At 40.5% G+C, this 19268-nt stretch overlaps 1 protein-coding gene across 9 annotated transcripts in view; it reads right to left on the reverse strand.

The window, feature by feature from the left end:
• Tasp1 (taspase 1) overlaps nucleotides 1-19268 on the reverse strand; it is a 205496-nt gene that overhangs the window by 185122 nt on the left and 1106 nt on the right. For all 9 annotated transcript variants that reach the window (XR_004118894.1, XR_004118896.1, XR_004118895.1 and 6 more), the window contains exons 2-3: nucleotides 10249-10467; nucleotides 56-123 (exon numbers count right to left, since the gene is read on the reverse strand). Coding sequence is in view for 3 of the 9 variants with exons in the window: in XM_031372052.1 (XP_031227912.1) it covers nucleotides 56-123; nucleotides 10249-10393 (213 nt within the window). In the remaining 6 variants the exon portion in view is untranslated. The remainder of the gene's footprint in view (nucleotides 1-55; nucleotides 124-10248; nucleotides 10468-19268) is intronic.

Consider the following 19268-nt stretch of genomic DNA (forward strand, 5'->3'; position numbering starts at 1 on the left):
TCAAAGTACAGTTTTGTGTGTAAAATCCCAAGCATTACACTCACTCTGCTCATACCTTCTGACAAGCTCGTTTGCATACATGTTTATATTCCTTGGCTTTGGATTCAGAATGATAGCCTGCACCTACAATAGGAAAACAAAAAACCAAGTGTTAGTTACTGCAGAACTCCCAGGGACCCCACAGATGAGAAGAGCAGTCCACGCAGACACAATCCCAGTGCCTTAGCTGTAATGGGATTTGCAATGCTAACACTTGATATCATGCTTTTCTCCCTATTCAAAAGTGTCCGGTCAGAGCACCTAAAAAGAGCTCCTGACCCGAAAGAACTTCCACAGGATCACTCCACATCCCCTTTCAAGACTCTACCAGGACCAGAGAGATGCCTGCAGCAAGTCTGAGAACTTAACCTAAATTCTAGTTCAGAGACATATGTGGTAAGAGAGGGTCAACTCCCACAAGTTGTCCTCTGATCTTATGTGTACTGATCTTCATAAATGCCCTGTGGCAGGGCCCCTCCACCATCACTATCACACAAATTAAATAAATAACCAAATAAATAAGTAAGTAAATAAATAAATAAATGTACCTTTAATTTAAAAACAAAAAACAACTACTAAACTCAGGAGCTCCTTTGGTATGGAGCTGATAATGCAGGTGATGCCAAGAACAAAGAATCTTGAAGTCCCTGTCTACTGAGCTTTTAAAAGCCCCACCATTCAGGAAATTACTGTTTAGAACCTAAACAGTAATTCATGACTACAAAAATCCTGATGCTGTCTTTTAAACAAATACCCAGAAAGTTACTTAAGAGTTTGGCTCCAAATAAACTAGTTTCCTTAAGATAATTTGTTCTTAGAACTAGAGAGATGGCTCAGTGGCTATGAGAACCTGCTGCTCAGTAGTTAAGAGCATTTGCTGCTCTTCCAGGGAAACCCAGTTCAGTTTCTGGGACCCACTTCAGGCAAGTACATAAATAAGTTTTAAACAATGACTTTTATTACTTTTGATGCCGTGTATCTGTGTCTGCCCATATGTGCACAGTCATACAGGTGCCAAGAAAAACAGAAGAAAGTATCCCAGTCCTGGAGCTAGAATGCCATGTGATTGTGAGCAGCCCGACATCAATGCTGGGATTTGAACTTGGGTCCTCTTTAAGAGCAAGTGCTTTCTGATTTTTTTTAAATGAATGCATTTTTATTTTATGTGTATGGGTATTTTGCCTGCATTAATGTCTGACTACCACTTACATGCAGTATCCGTAGAGGCAAGAAAAGGGCACTGGATCCCTTTGAACTAGAGTTATCCACTATGTAGATGCTGGGATGAGAACTGCTCCAGTGTTCTTAATAAGCCTTCTCTCAAGTTCCTTATTTTTAATTAAGGGGCTCAGCTAAGGGGGTAGGAGTAGGAGGAAAGGAAGCAAGAGAAGGAGGAGAGAAACAAGAAGGTTAAACTCTTGAGGACGAGGATTCTTATTAAAGTTTGACTTTCCTCCTCCATGAGAGTCTACAGGGGTCAAAGCTAAAGAAGGTTAAGTTCTAGGTCCAAGCCTCACAACTCTCGTGTGGCTCTAGCAGAACCATACCACAACTTTCCTCAAGGCAGAGAAAACACTGACCCACAAACAGTACCACAGGGAGCTGAAACAACAGAAACAATGCTAAACAATTCCAGTCCCTCAGGCCCTAAAAGTAATTCTGTTTCAGGAGAGAAAGCTAAAAGTTCACACAGCCTCTATCCATCTTTCTCAAATGTGTCTTCATAGTTCTCTAAAACCAAAGTTCTATAAAAACAGAGGAATGATAAAAATCAAATATTAGAAAACAGAACCATATGACCCAGCTACACCGTTCCTGAATATACATACCCAAAGGACTTTATATGTATTCAGAAGATAGACATTATATCTTACTACAGACATACTTACATATACATATTCACTGACACTCTATTCATAGGAAATGGAATCAACCAAAAACTGACAAATGGATAATAAAATGCGGTACAATGGAATATTACCTAGCTGTAAATAAGAATGAAATCATGAAATTTTCAGGCAAATGGATGGAACTGTAAAAATTAACCTGAGGGAGGCACCGAGCCCAAAAAGACAAACATTATATGTTCTCTCTCATACATGGATCCTTGCTTCAAATCTTTTACTTTTGTGTCTTTAACCTGAAGAAGTCACTCAGGGAGAAGGGATACCAAAATACAGGTGAAATGAAAATTCAGAGGTAGAATACTGAGTGCAGAAGTATCAAGCAGATAGTGGGGTAAAGTGGACAGGAAAGCGAGGAGGAAGGAGAAGAGCTAAGAAAAATGAAGAATGCATGAAGAAGCTGCATGGGAACCTCTGATCTTACAACTCAAATAAATACCATAAGAGAGAACAGAATACTGTATATAAAAAAGGGAGCAGGTAGAACGAGGGTGAAGAAGGGATGGGAGTGCAGGGGGTACGTTAACCAAAAGTAAAAATGCATGAAGAGGGGCTGGTGAGATGGCTCAGTAGGTAAGAGCACTGACTGCTCTTCCAAAGGTCCTGAGTTCAAATTCCAGCAACCACATGGTGGCTCACAACCACCCATAATGAGATGGGATGCCCTCTTCTGAAGACAGCTACAGTGTACTTATTTATAATAATAAATAAACTGGAGCAAGCAGAGTTGACCAGAGCGAGCAGGTTGACCAGAGTGTCACACAGAACTCATCTACTTCAGTAGTGTCTGGAGAGGCCTAAAAACCTGATCTTAGACCTGAGAGACGTACGCTCCGGCCAGTCTCCTGAGGTAATCCAGTTGCTGACATCTAGCTCAGTTGTGTTCCAGATTGGTCTCTGCTAAAGTCTGATCTGCGGGCTTTCTTTATACAGGCATAAAGGTACCCTAAGAAATATTTCGTTATTAGCTAAATTGAGATTGAACATTATTTCCTGGCCTTCACAGTGTTTCAATAATCCTAATTGATTTCCTAGCTGTAATTACCTTGGGATTTTTATAAAGAAGCTGTCTTACCAGACACAGTGTCTCAAGAATTAGAGATAGCAGTTAGGCACTAATTGTCAGAGCAGTCTCACACAAGGCAGAATTGTTTTACATGCCAGAGAGAAGTTGTAGGGCTTCCATTACTAATTGTCTATTTTATAGCCAAGGAATGCTAGTATACGACCTTCAGCTACTTGCCTCAGACAGACCCAGAGAATTTATCTTAAGGCTACCAAAATAGCCCAAGAAGGAAGATACCACTGTTCCTCCACTTTGCACCTGGCTGCTTGTTCTCACTGACCTTGATGTAGCCGTCTCCTGCCTACGTGACTTCTGTTGTTTGCCCTGTTCTCTGTATACTATACAAGCCTGATTTTTACTTTGTACAAATTGCACTCAGATACCACACTTCTTCATGTCATTTCTGTTTGTCACTCGCCAAATTCTTTGCCCATGACACCAGAACTTTTATCACTCCGCAGAACAAGGGGTCGCCAAAGCAACCCAGTCCGTGACACCAGAGCAAGCAGAGGTCCTAAAAATTCAATTCCCATCAACCACGTGAAGGCTCACAACCATCTATTCAGCTACATAAGCATAAATCTTAAAAAAAAAAATGCATGAAGAAGTATCATGAAACCCCATCCTTTTGTAAGCTAATTAAAATACATTTAATTTTTTTCTTTAAAAAAGAAGTTTAAATGACAGTACCCCATATAAGTGAGCAAGGCTGCTCCCAAAAGATGGGTTATTAAATGAAATAGCTGTGTCAAGCACAGGTTACCTCCCAATAGTTATTGGTCAGGTGGCCCCAGAAGCACCCAAAACAATTCCGACTATTATTGCCTTTGCTCCAGGCTGCCCACCATAACTAGCTGGTAATACCTAATTGCTGAAGACACCTCACACCTCAGTTCTGGGACATGAAAACCAATCTTGAATTCATCAGGAAACTCTTTCCTTACCAGCTAGCTTTCATGATGCTAAAAAGTGCTAGAGGAGAAGAGACATCAGTAATGGCCTGGACCCTGAATGCTAGAACACAAACCTGCTGGGGGCAATGTACCCACTGGTACAGCCGTGGAAAGACTGCTGATGGTATAACCACCTACTCTCTGATTAGATCTGAGATCTGCTACACAGGAGAGGGTATATTACAGTCAGAATCCATAACTAGTGAGGTCATAAACCCTACAAGAGAACCTATCTATGCTGCTTTACTAAGTGACCATTTTGTCAAACCGCTCTCTAACCATGTACCCCTAAATGTCAGCTATTCTAAACAGGATCAGAGAATCCTCTTACTGAAGAGGGTAATGGTTACTGCAGATTCAAACAGACTCAAATTTCCAAAGTGCTGAGAATAAGTAACAAGAGAATAGGCAGTCCATGGGTGCTGACACAAATGGGACATACTTATTAACTACCACTCCCAGCCCTCTGCAAGGCTCAGAGAACATCAGAGCAAGAGTAGAAAGAAAGTAAGGGCCTGAGGATGGGAGAAATGCTATAAAATACTGTCCCCTAGACTTGGCATGGCTATTGCACACACAAACTCATAGCAGCTATGGTTACACAAGACCTACACAGGATCAAATCATCTAAAACAAACAAACAAACAAACAAAACCAACTCCAGCATGGAAGTGAAAGCGGCTCCTGACAGCTGGTGAAAAATTAGAATCATTTTTCCTAACTAAGGTGATGGCTGCTCAAAGGTTGCCCCAGCCCCAGTAAATGACCCTACATTATTGGATATGTGGGCAATGTTAATTGGAATCAGTTTTTTAAAAAGAAAAAAGTAAGACAGGAAGTTGGAAGGAGATGTGTTGGCACTGAAGAGAGGTAGAAGGAAGGATTGCAAGAGATAGGAACAGAGAATACAGAAATGTTTTCAAAGAACTGTTTAAAAGTTAACAAGAAAATCGAGCAGGAGTTAACATTAGAATATCAAAGATGCTGTAGTCTACACTACTAGACGCAGTGCTATGGGGTGGAGAATGTGATCCTAGGTCTACTGTGCTCCAACTCTGGGGCCCCAATCTCTCAGCAATATTTCCTAAGTCATGAGATACTACTGCCAAATAAGCCTAACATGTAAGTTCTTCTGAGTAAAATAAAGAAAATTGGGGCTCAGCATGGCCCCAACTGATCTTTAGATTCTGGTTTATGCTTGCTCAGTTCTATTCAACAAAGGAAAGACAGGCTCAGCATGCAGGACACTCGCATGCAATAGCATACAGCAAAAAATGTAATTGCATTATTATGTTTGCACTGTGTGAATTATTGCTAGTGACAATGACATTAGCTATGTAAACATAATTCTCTGGTTTTCTATTTTAAGATTAAAGGTTAGGGCTGAAAGATGACTCCATGGTTGAGAGCATGTACCACTCTTGCAAAGGACCCCCAGCTCAATTCTGTGCTTCCACACTTAGGTGCTGGCCTCTCTGGGCACCTGTACTCACATGCATATATTTAAATATAAAATAAATATTCTATCTAAAGTTTAAAAGTGGCTACTTTGTTTTGGCTTTTCCCTCCCCACTTTGGCTGGCTGGTTGGTTAGTTGTTTAGTTGGTTTGGATTTTTCAGGGTGGCTCCAGTTGGCACCCAGGCTAGTCTCAAACTCATGGTATTCCTCCTGCCACAGCTTCCCAAGGGCTGAGATGGCATGTGCCCCATACACAGTTGACTCTTTTATTATTATCAGCATCAGGTTAGCCAATGTTGAGAATAGCTAGGTGAAAGAAAACTCTCTAATCAAATAACTAAATGTTGGATAAGATTTGTTGGACAAAACAGTTGTTCATTATGTGAAAAATACCATCTTTGTCCTTGTAAATATGTGAAATAGACAATTCTTTGTAATCAACAATCTATTTGAATCTTTGACCCTGCCACCCTGAACTTAACCAATCTCAGCTGACTAAGCAGGGGCAGGCATGACCAGTACTTGAAAGGGAGAAGCAGAGGTTGTCCTTGATCACACAATTTCCTGTTATAACCCAGATTGCACCCTATTCTTTCTGTCCTCTACCACAGACTTTAGCTGGGGGACGTTATCTTCAAGTATGTGTCTGAAAGAAGTACAGAATCATGACACTCCAAAAAAAAAAAAGTTTTCCAAGCAATCTAACACTGGTAATGCTTGTCCAAGTTTCAGGTGTTTCTTGTACTTTTCCCAGTAACTTTAAAGACAGTTTACTCACTAATACTATGGCCACATCACTGACATGGTGCTGTAGAGATAATACTGAACCAGAGATCCAAGACCAGGAGTTAGTCCTGGGTCTACTTTTAACTAATTCCCGTAATTTGCCTCATGAATCCTTTTCTTTCTTTTTTAAAAAACTGTATCTGTGTGTATGCATGTGCACACACATGTATGGAGGTGCCCATGAGTACCAAGGTTCTGAGATGCCCGGTGTGACTGCTAGGAACTGAACTCAGGTCCACTGAGAGCAGCAAGAGCTCTTAACCACTGAGCAATCTCTCCAGCCTTCCATCTCTCTTAGTAAAAGTACCTATATGAAAAGGGAATCAAGAGGGGGATGGGGTGGGAAAACAGAATAGACAAAGAAAAGGGAATTAGCCAGTTTAGTAGCCTATGCCAAGGCAGGAGACTCAAAACTGTGAGATAAGCCTGTGGTATATAACAAAATTCAATCCTGAAGCTAAGCTACAGATCTATATATGTTGGCTCATGTCTGCTGTAACAGCACTAAAAAGCTAAGCTGGAGAACTGAGTTCCAGGCCAACATAGGCTACAAAAACTGAGTTCTGGACCAGCCTAGGATAGAGTGAAACCATGTCTTAAAATAAAAATGGAGGGAGGGGAAAACTAGATGGCTCAGCTGGTGAAGCACCTGTGGCAAGCCTGGCAAGCTGAGTTAGAACCATCTCCACAGTGCTGCCCTCTGACCTCTACACTTGCACCACAGCACAGGCACCCACACACATTATATGCACACACAATGATAATGAATAATTTTTAATAATTTAATGAAAAGGTAAAGACTAATGCTATACTTCTGTGACCAGCCAATCACCTAGTGCACAAAAGGCTTATAGCAAATCCCAGGAGAAAAACAGGGAATGGCAGATGGGGGGTTGGGGGGTGGGGACTGAAAGAGACAGACAGGAAAATTAAACTTCCTGTATTCTGTGTTTGACAATCCCTCTGGAATAGGTTCCATGGAACTTGCAAGTTGTCCAGTCTAAAAATAGCCAAAGGTTAATGACCAGACAAGGTATTAGTTTCATGAGAAGTAAGTCTACTCTGGGCAAAGCTAGGAGGAGACTTGCTATTTTTTTTTCTCTGCAGATGTCATGGAGTTTACAATGCAAGAAAATGAATACTGGCCAAAAGTAAAGACCTGCCCTCAAAGCCATGCCTCATCAAAGATGGTGGATCCAGGAGGTAAAGCTTTACTCTCTGTGTCTTCGTGGTCCTCTTAGTTGACAGATCTTAGGATGAGACAGTACCAAAAACTTAGGGTCAGCCGAGCAGTGGTAGCGCACGCCTTTAATCTCAGCACTTGGGAGGCAGAGGCAGGTAGATTTCTGAGTTCGAGGCCAGCCTGGTCTACAGAGTGAGTTCCAGGACAGCCAGGGCTATACAGAGAAACCCTGTCTCAAAAAAACAAAAAAAACAAAAACAAAAACTTACGGTCAATTAAGGGTTTATGCACTGAGCTCAGCAGTGCATCTGGAGTCATTTAAGCTACTCAGTCTCTGATCCTCAGGTTCTTCATTTACAATACGCAAAAAATACAGGCTGGTAAAATGATCTACCTCAAAATATAATTCTTTTAATTATTTTTACATTCATTATTTATTTTGTGTATGTATAGATATGGGCATGCAAGCATGCACAGAAGCACACACATGTGGAGGTAACTTGAAGGAATCGGCTCTCCCACCATGTGGATTCCAAGGATCAAACTCAGGTTTCCAGCTTGGTGTCAAGGGCCTTTACCCACTAAGCCATCTCACCATTACCAAAACAGACTTCTTCTACTATAAGTTGGCATTCAGGAGGACTGCAGACAGAGGACCAGAGGGAAGGAGATCTGTACTATATAAGACAACTATATTACTATATAAGCAGGATTCCTCAGGAGACCCCTTATCTGGCTTCCTTACATCTAGTAAAGATCCTATCAAATTATCCCTGTCAAAAGTTTGCCACAGGATGACATAGACTTCTGATGAGTATAACCTGACAAATCATCTCTATAATAAGACAACATCTGTTCACAATTTATTTCTTCTTTTCTCCTCTCATAACCTGTCACCAACTCCCTGACAGGTATCTCAAGCTGCTCTTTCTGTAGCTCAAAAGATGTCAGCCATCTGGCCCTTTCTTTGAGTCTCAAAAGATAGTATACATATGAATGTTAAGTTTGCTAGTTTTTCTCCCATTAATCTTTAAATTGTCAGTTCATTTCACAAAGAATCACTGAATCTATAGAAAGCAAAGAGAAACTAAAACAGTCTTACCAAGCTGAACTATGAGCTGTCAAGATGGCCCAGTGGGTCAGAGTACTTGCCACTAAGACTAATGGCCTGAGTTCAATCCCCATAACCCACATGGTAGAGGAACCTGACCCCCATAAGTTATTCTCTGACTACCATGAATGTGCTGTGGTGCTCATCCCTTGACACAGGTAGATATACATGTTACAGGATATTTGATTATTATACAAAGAAAACCTAATTGTTAGCAAACCATAAAAACTTAAATAGCTATCAGATGCAGTTGGATGTATCCCTAAAAGCCTCGATAGGTAAGAATGCTAAAGAATGACTTGGTCCTGCCTATTTTCAGGTAGGTTGCTTGGAAGAGGTCTTCTGGTCTTAGTTACATGATCCCAGGCAACATCACTTAAACAGCCTTGAGCTACTCCACCATAAAAGAGAAATGGGGGATGGAGGGGGTTACTGACTTGGTTTGAAGTCACTCCCACTCCCACCATGACAGTTCAGCCTGCCAAGGGTGAAGGGGAGGAGCTATTGACTTTTGTCACGAAAAGCCCTCATGGAAGAAACTTCAGGTAAGATATAGGAATTTTTTCTTTTGGGCTTGCAGAAACAACTAAGAAGCAACTGACAGGATACAGGGGAAAAAAGTATTCTAGAAAAGAGAGCTAAGGAGCCCTTCTTGGTTTGGAGGAGCTGAAGAGAAAGGTAGACCAGCTCAGCAGAATGACAGATAGAAATTTTTTTTTTTTTTTTTTTTTTGGTTTTTCGAGACAGGGTTTCTCTGTATATCCCTGGCTGTCCTGGAATTCTCTGTAGACCAGGCTGGCCTCCAACTCAGAAATCCACTTGCCTCTGCCTCCCAAGCGCTGGGATTAAAGGCATGTGTCACCCCTGCCCAGTGTAGAAAGAGATTTCTAAAGAGCTAGCAGTTTAATTGTAGAATTAAATCAGGCTTATGAATAGAAATTTTGTACATAGTTAAGAAAATAAAATTACCTTGCTGAGCTGGCATGTTTTTTACCTCAGTTTACGCCTCCAGTGTCTTTACTAGTGTTAAATTAAAATATAATAGCAATTTAATATTTAACTAAATTAAATATTAGCTAAATTTAAATGGATAAATGTTATACATACATAAATAGATAAGTGAATGAATATTTTAAAAAGGTGAGTGTTAAAAGAAAAGGCTGAATATATAATTTTATAATTGTAATTGAAGACGGCCATTTTCTAAAATGGAGCCTAAAAGAATTTTTCAGTAGCGTTATTCTATAAAACATAAACCAGAATTAAATACTGACTTTGGTTTCAAGCCAGGCATAATGGCCTTTAATTCCCAGCACTTGGGAAGCAGAAGCAGAGGCAGGAGGATCTCTGTGAATGCAAAGCCAGCCTGGACTACAGAGAGAGTTCCAGGACAGCCAGGACTATATAATGATACCCTGTCTTGGGGGTAAAAAGCAACAACAAAGCAAATTGAATGAATGAATGAATGAAGTAAATGGATAGATGGATGAATGGATGGAAATGCAAAGATTACTTGGTTTTTAACACACTGATCTAGACATATGTATTGTGTTATGTAAGAGAAAGGGAATTAAGGAAGACATCGGAAGAAGTCTCATTGTAAGACTTTCCAACTGGGGTGTAGAAAAGGCCTTCGCTCCATCAGTAGCTAACAGGCTCCTCTGGCAGATACAAAGTGCAGTCCTCAGTACTCTTCAAAGGAAGAGACAGCCTGAGCTTCCATTCCACCTAAGCTGCAAGGCCTCACCTGCATGCACCAGCACAAAGCCCCCTCGCTTCTCCTTACAGGGCTGCTGGGTTTCTAACTCCTTGACTGTTGCTTTAGCAGCAGGCGCCTGACATGATCTGGAAGGCAGTCCTTCTCCAGAATTCATCCCCTTCTCCATGATCATTCTCCAAGACCATCATCTTCTATCAGGAAAAGAGCATCCTTCCATTCAAAAGCAATTGTGCAAAAGGAGTCACCCTAGAGAAAAACAGCATAAGATTACCTCCATTTCTTCCTGCCAACACACACATTACTTACAAAAAGTATGTATATATATTTTGCAAAACAGATTAAGATTATTGAACCGGATAATAACAACAGAACATGAAAAGTTTACAACTTAAGTCTCTGCCCAGCAACAGTGCTTATCTGAAGACATAGAACAAAAGTACTTACGATAAAAAGATCTAGTCCTGGCTGAGTGTGGCAGCACACACCCTTACCAGAACTCCAGAGGCAGGAGGATCACTGAGTTTGAGGTTAGTTCTGATTAGCCAGTTCCAGCATACCCAGGACTACAGAGAGAAATCCTGACTTTTAAACAAACAAACAAACAAATACTACAAGAAAAAAAAAAAACAATACAGTCTAAATTTTGTATTCCTATTACCCATAATGAAGTAAGCCAACATAGTGTAACTGTCACTTTATTCCCCTGCAAGCCAGCTGATCTGAGACATTTCGGAATCACAAGCACTGCTGGCACACTAAACACTGACACAAAATCATAGTTTTCTGCTTAAAAGGGCAACCTAGCCATGCCTACACGTGAAGAAGTTTTAAATTTTTCTTTATTATAATTGTATGTGTACATAATGGCGGGGCAGAAAGCAGAGGACAACACTGTAGAGTCTGTTCTCTCCTTCCACCTTTACTCCATCAAACTCGGTTGCCAGGCTTACAGAGCAAGCACCATTAGCAGTTAAGGCTTCTCGTCAGCTTGACTTTGTGTTATCTGTTGCTTTAAAAGCAACAATGAGATTTAAAGAAAACATGCCAGTGAAGTAGTTAAAACTTTTTAAAGGGGGCTGGCGAGATGGCTCAGCGGGTAAGTGCACTGACTGCTCTTCTGAAGGTCCTGAGTTCGGATCCCAGCAAGCACATGATGGCTCACAACCACCCGTAATGAGATCTGACACCCTCTTCTCGTGCCTCTGAAGAGGGCTACAATGAATTACGCTGGAGCGAGCGGGGCCAGAGCGAGCGGGGCCAGAGCGAGCAGGGCCGGCAGAGGTCCTGAGTTCAATTCCCAGCATCCACACACATGATAGCTCACAGCCATCTGTACAGCTATAAATAAAATAAATCTTTAACAAAAAACAAAAAGCTTTTTAAAGTACAACATTAAGCAAAAATATTCCGTTTGTATTAAATTGAAAAGGAAGGGGGTCAGGTATATATACCTGGGTGGCACGTATCTATAATTCTAGGCTGAGACAGAAGGGTCACAAATTCAAGGTCAACAGTGCTACACAATTAAAACCTGGCCTTTAAATAAATTAATTCAATTCAATTCAAAGCTGCCACTAGAAGGAATGAAGAATTTTGTGGTATACAGACATGGAAATCTCATAAACATCTGGCTAAAAACTTATTTTAAAGCATGTAAATAATCAACTCAGAAGCTTAAGCCATCCTTGTCTATACAATGAGTTCTAGAACTGCTTGACCTATATGAGATACTCTCAAAAAGGGGGGGAAATGTATGCATAAAAACATATGCTATATTATCTGGAAGATATAATTATATATGCAAAGCATTCATCTAACAAAAACCAATACAGTAATTTTACCCAAAGAATATTTAGATGATCAATGGACAAGCACAGAAGTTAGTTCACCTGTGGGGCAGTGTGGGGCAGTGGTCTGTTCAGGTAACTTAGGATCAATAGAGTATTTGGCTTTGAGCCCTGGAGCCCCTGAGGGCAATTTCTGCTTTCAGGGGGTGAAAGGAGCTTGGCCATAACTCCTGAGTCTTTGGTTCCTGTTTCAGTCACAACCCCTCACAGCTGCCCCTGCAGGAGATGTGTGCTCTAACGGGCAGACAATGCCCCAAGCTCCCAGCATTCTAGCTGGACCCTATCTGACCACATCTAGCTGGTCATTTGACCACAGCACAGCCAGGCATGCCACACCCCATACAAGATAAGGAGCAGTTTGCCCCATCCTCGCTCTCTTGCTCCTCCCCTCTCTTGCTCTTTGTCTCTACTCTCCTCTTGCTCTCTCTCCCCTCTCTTTCCTGCTCTTTGTTCTCTTCTCTTCTCTTTTTGATCTCCTGCTTTCTTTCCTTTCCTTTCTCTCTCTCCTTTTCTTCTCTCCTTCCTCTCCTTTTTCTCTATTTGACCAGCCTATTTTCTCCTTTCTACAATAAAATATCTCATTTATACATTGCCTCCTTTTTAACTAAAGCATGCACTGCTAACAGACCTCAACATCAGGGAGGGAGAGGGAGAGACACAGGCCACAGCAGCGGCCCCACCTTTTGGTATAACATTCACCATTTTGAATTTAAAACATTTGACTGCATCACATACACATTCACACATACATGCAAACATGGCTAATCTTGGCTGTCAACTCTACTACATGTGTAATCAACTGCAGAATGGTTTTCTCCATTAGATCATTTAAGGTGGGAAGACTTACCCTAAATCTGGGCCACCCCTCCTGGTAGCCCCCCACATAAAAGGACCTGGAAGGAAGCTTTCCCTTTTTCCCTGCTTGGCAAGTTCATCCTTTCTGCTAAGGCATTCCTTCGCTGGTATTAGAACCTACTTCAGGGTTCCAGCTGAGATAGACATTCACTTATTGGACGAAAGAACTACCAGATTTTTGGCCTTCCCTGTAAGAAACAGCCATCGTTGGACTAGTGGAACCACAGCTGTAGTCCACACTAATAAATCCCCTTTAACATATATGTATATATCCATGTATACACATATAAATATATCTATATATTCTATCAGTTCTGTTCCTTTAGAGAGCCCTAAGCACTAGTGAGCTGAGTCCACCATCCAATGTAAGAGATTCCACTTAAAACTTGTTGTAATGTAAAAAATATAATAAATCCGTTTTTCCTTCTGGCCACTTAGTTCCCAAGAATAACGACTGAGACTAATGCCTGGCCACAAGCTTTGGCTCATTCCCTGACTAGCCTGTAACTTATTTAACCCATTCAAACTATTCTGTCTACTCCTTAGTTACCTCTCCCAGCCCACTTCCTCCTTTGTGTGTCCTCAACATCTCAATAGAATCTCTACATCTCTCCTGTGTCTCCTATTCTCTCACTATTTCCCAGAATCCTCTCACTTCCTGCCAGTATCACACCTCCTATTTCCTGCTTCAGCCCATTGGTCATAAGCTTTTTTATTGACAGGTGTTGCTTAGAAGAGATTCTGGCTACACTGTAATGAAGGAAATACCATATTCTGGATTTACATTGATTTCTAAGTGACATTGGTATACTCTTACCTCAGAAAAGAATATAGAAAAAGCATGGCCTAAGACTCCTAAAGGAGTTCTTTCCATTTCACTTTTCTGAATCTTGAATTTACAGGGACATATAAAATACAAGTTAGTGAAAAAGAAAGAAAAAAAAATCCAGTATTTGATTCCTGCCTATCAGACGGAGTGGGGGCATGACATTAGATTAACACTAAATATCCCTGCAATATGTTTATCTTACTGGTCACTGCTATTACTAATCATTATTTGAAATTGTTGCAGCATGCTTACACCAAACATTAGTTCAACGAAAATGTCTATTGTTTCAGATGAATTCTGAAGCAACACCCAAAATGAAATGTTTTCAATGAACAAACATGCACAGGTCTTAAAGTACCATACACTAAGAACTAAGCACACTGGGTTGGTTAAGCTCTAAGCTTGCATATCAAAGGCTCAGGATTTGACCTCCAGCCCCACAAAATCACACACTATTTTAAATACCTTAATCTTTAAAGAATTCTATAGTTCATTTTCATACTACCTTCATTTCTGAATAATGTATTTAAATATGAACATTTCACAACTTCCTACCAGTAATGATATTAAAATTCATTATGATTATTATTTCTCAACACTAGCAACTTGCTCATTCTCTACAAAATCTTCTAAAAGAATTTATGATTACATAGATGGTAAAAAGACAGCTCAGTGGTATAGTGTGAGTGCCTAACATACACAACCTACTGGAATGGATATCCAAAGCTAAACAGCTCAGCCATGTAAAAGCATTTCCCATTGAGCTCCAAACTCAGAACTCATGATAAAAGAGAGAACCAACTCCCAAAAGTTGACTCTTACCTCCACATACATACTATGGTTCAAACACACACAATGGTTTTTAAGTTTGCTTGTTTTATTTAAAAGGATGAGAAGGCTGGGCAGTGGTGACACACGCCTTTAATCCCAGCACTTGGGAAGCAGAGACAGGCAGATTTCTGAGTTGGAGGCCAGCCTGGTCTACAGAGTGAGTTCCAGGAGACCCAGGGATACACAGAGAAACCCTGTCTCAAAAAACCAAAAAAACAAGAAAAGGATGAGGAGTGTTATCATATGCCCCAAGCTGGACATGGTAGCACATGTCTATAATCCTAGCATTTGAGAACCTAGGGAAGGATTAAGAATCGGATGTTGGGAGGCAGAAGCAGGTGGATTTCTGAGTTCGAGGACAGCCAGGTCTACAGAGTGAGTTCCAGGACAGCCAAGGCTACACAGAGAAACCCTGTCTCAAAAAAACAAAAAAAAAAAAAAAAGAATCGGATGTTGCCGGGCAGTGGTGGCGCAGGCGCAGGTCTTTAATCCCAGCACTTGGGAGGCAGAGGCAGGCAAATTTCTGAGTTTGAGGGCAGCCTGGTCTACAGAGTGAATTCCAGAACAGCCAGGGCTACACAGAGAGACCCTGTCTCGAAAAAAACAAGCAAAAAACAAAAACAAAAACAAAATACAAAAAGCAAAAAAAAAGAATCGGACCTTAGCCTTGGCTATATACAGTGACTCTTCCTCAAAAACAAAACAACAACGATAATAAAAAGTTATCAGATTATACAGCAAATTCTATTTCCAATTATATACCCAGAAAGCTAAAATCATCCACATATATAATTCTATCTGAACAAAGTTGTCCAAGATACAAGTTCTGGCTTCCCATAAACTGAACTTCTTAATCGCCTACTTACACTTCCTGCTCTTCGTGCAAGCATGTCAACCCACAATCCTTCTTCATGAGGCCTCTAGGACTATTTTAACGTCTCCAGAACTGTCCTTTCTGCCAGTCTTTCAAAACAATCCTCTCAGCAAATCACATGATTTTTTTTAGCTTTTTTATGTTCTGACTTGAAATAAAATTACAGCTAGAGTGGGCCACAGATTTCCCCCTTGAAGCTCAGTCTTAGTGTTCCTTACTTACGAAAATGAGCTCATTTTCCCACTAAAGACTAGGTCTTCACACATTTTTTTCCATATTGCATAATCTTCTTCTAACACATCTTACAGTCATCTCAAACTGCACCAAAATCCTATAGGTTTCTTCCTCAAGCAATTAACTTCTTTTTCCTCTACCCCAGTTTAGCCCAAATAGCTCTTAGCATAAATATTACATAGCATCTGCACTTTTCTCCATAAACACAAGCTATCAGAGAGCAACCTTTCAGAAGAGACTGCCACAATAAATCTCATGAAGGACAATACTGAGCAAGACAAATCAGAAACAGACAATATACAAGAAGAAATACAAGCTGATCATCCAGTATTAAAGAATATTTCAAAACAAAAAAAAAGTTTATACCTAACACTACACTGGTACCTTAAGCTGGATGTAATTGTTTCAAAAAGCAATCTGCACGAGACAGGAAAAAGCTGACAATGTACAATACTGTAAATGGCATTTTTGCAGATACTGTACATACAAACCACAGTCTAAACAAACACAAGTTAACAGCATCAAAGATACACCTTTAAGGAGAACTGTGAAATCCCTCATGTTTGAATTTGTTTTATTCAGTACTGTCCTTTGAAGAGACTTTATTTGACCACTTCTGAGATCAAGATGAAAGCTAATTCACTAATCATCAAGACCAAAAGGCAAACTCAAAACATTATTTCTTTTTTACTTCAGGGATTTTCTAGGTACTAATTTAGCATCTAAATCTTGACCTTGGGTCTCTCTGATTTATATGTGTTTGTGTTTTCCTATCACATGTCATGATACTCGTTTTTTAAATAAACAATTTAGAAAAGTATCACATGTCTGTTTAATCTTTCCAAAGCAGTGTAGGAGGAAGACTGTCGAGCAATCATCTATCTCATAACAAAATATTTCCTTACAGGAGAAACTCAGCCCTACGGAGCCCTGCTGTTAAGGAGACCTGGTGGCACAGGACTGTCATCCTAGCCCTTAAGAGAGGCACTGAAGAGAATCACTGCAAACTCAACGCCAGCCTGGTATCCATAATGGGTTTCAGGCCACTCATAGCTATGATGTGAGAAGCTATCCCATTTTAAAAAAACAAACAGTATTTTGTGGGTTTGGTATCATGACATTGACAGTTTCATGCTTCATTAAAGGAGTTCCAAAACAAATGTAATTTAATCTTTAATCTGTAATTCTACTCCTAGAAATACTTTCTACCTAAATTTTAAATACAGAAAAAGCTTAGTCTTTCTTTGGTTGGTTTGGGTTGTTGGTTATGATTTGTTCTGTTTTGCTTCATTTTGTGAGATAGGGTCTGATGTAGCCCAGGCTGACCTCAAACTCCTGATCCCCCTCCACTTCCCAAGTTCTAGGATTGCCAGCATGTGCTAGCACTCCTGTTTAGCTTTATGTCTTTTATGCTATGCTTTATATAGAATAATACAGGATTTTAAACACATGTACAACCTAAAAATTCAACTGAAAGGAATGGGTTATGCGGTAATATTATTCACAGTCCGTTGATTTTCAAGATGGATGCCAAAGGTGGGGCAGGGCAGGGGGGCACACTCCTTTAATCCCAGCACATAGGAGGCAGAGGTAGGCAGATCTCTGTGAGGGAGTTCCAGGACAGGCAAGACTACATCAAGAAACCCTATCTTGAAAAACAAAAAACAAAGATAAACAAAACAAAACAAAACAAGATATGAGTCTGGGCCAGTGTGTGTTGTGGGGTGGGGATGGGGGTGGAGTCCCACAATCAAAGGTGGTGCAAATTAGAGAAGGCAGAGAAAGCCCTATTCCTCCCTGCTGCTACACAGAATCCACTACATCAAAACCATCAGTCAAAACTGTACAACCTCTTAGAGTAACCAGAAATTATACAGGGGTAAATATTTCTGACTCTGAATTTGGCTTTTTTCTTTTTGTGGTGGTGGTAGTTTTGTTTGCTTGCTTGCTTGTTTTGAAGACAGGGTCTATTTGAGAGAAAAAATCCCTGTATTATGTAGCTCTGGCTACCCTGGAAATTGCTGAGAGATCCCCTTTCTTCTGCCTACTGAGTTCTAAGATCTAAGGCATGTGCCACCCAGCCTCACAAATGGTTTCTTAAGTCACGTTTGAGACAAGACTGGTCACAACCAGGCTGTGGTGGCACACACCTTTAATCCTAGCACTTTGGAGGCCTTGGCAGGAGAATTACAGCCAGAGCTACACAGAGAAATCCTGCCTTGAAAAAAAAAAAAAAAGACTGGTCTGCACAGTGAATTTCCAAGCCTCAGTAAGACCCATCTCAAGAAAAGAAAATAAAAGACACCTGGGGCCTGGCAGTGGTGGCCCACGCCTTTAATCCCAGCACTTGGGAAGCAGAGACAGGCAGATTTCTGAGTTCGAGGCCAGCTTGGTCTACAGAGTGAGTTCCAGGACAGCCAAGGCTACACAGAGAAACCCTGACTCGGAAAGAAAAAAAAACCAACCAAAAAAAAAAAGACACCTGGGGCTGGAGAGATGGCCTAGTAATTAAGAGCACTAACTGGCAGCTCTTGATTCCCAGCACCCACATGGCAGATCACAACCATCTTTAAGTCCTACCCCAGGAGACCTGATGCCATCTTCTGGCCTCTGTTGATAACAGTCAAGAATGTAGTACATAGACATATATGCAGGCAAAACATGTGCCCACATAAAATAAATTTAAAAGTATCTAGTCGAACAACTTAAATATTTCTCCTAAACTCTGTAATGACTGATAAGTCCAAAGATAGATGCTTAAGATAATTAACCATAAAAATCAAAACAACAGTAAGACACTATTTCCCTAGTACCACTATAAGATGCATATAATCAAAACAGGTGTTTGCCCAGAATGTGAAGATGAAGATGAAGACCTTTCTAATATGCGGGACTCAATGTGCTGTGGCCATTCTGGAAAACATCTGTGCAGTTCTCCAAACATACCAAAAAAAAACAAAAAAAAAAAAAATAAAATATAAAACTAAAAGTAAATATTCACACAAAAAGTTACAAATATGATGTGTACAGAATTATTCCAAATAACCAAAAGGACAAAACAATCCAACTGCATATCCATAAAAAGGAATGGGTGAGGTAGGATGCTTACCCAGCAAGTGTACAGTCCATCCCCAGAATCCACCAGGGAAAACAAATAAATACAAGGGAATGAGACATTATTACATAGCTATGAACAAATCTTGAAAACATTATGCTAACTGAAAGAAGCTAGACACAAAAGGTCATCTGTTACATGGTTCCATGTACTTAAAATGTACAAAACAGAAAGATACATACTAAACCATGGATCAGACGTTGGGGGGGAAGCTGGAGGAGGGGTAACTGTATTAGGCACTAGATATGTGGCGAAGGTGATAAAAAATGGTCTGGAACTAGACAGCAACGACATATACACAACTTTTGAACACTTAAAATGAGAGAGGGAGAAGCTTACAATTTAAAAGGTTTTTGGTACTGTGTTTGATTACACCTCAATAAGAAAAAAACACGCCGGGCGGTTGTGGCGCACGCCTTTAATCCCAGCACTTGGGAGGCAGAGGCAGGCGGATTTCTGAGT

The sequence above is a fragment of the Mastomys coucha genome, unplaced genomic scaffold, assembly GCF_008632895.1.
Source record: "Mastomys coucha isolate ucsf_1 unplaced genomic scaffold, UCSF_Mcou_1 pScaffold15, whole genome shotgun sequence".
NCBI lineage: Eukaryota > Metazoa > Chordata > Mammalia > Rodentia > Muridae > Mastomys > Mastomys coucha.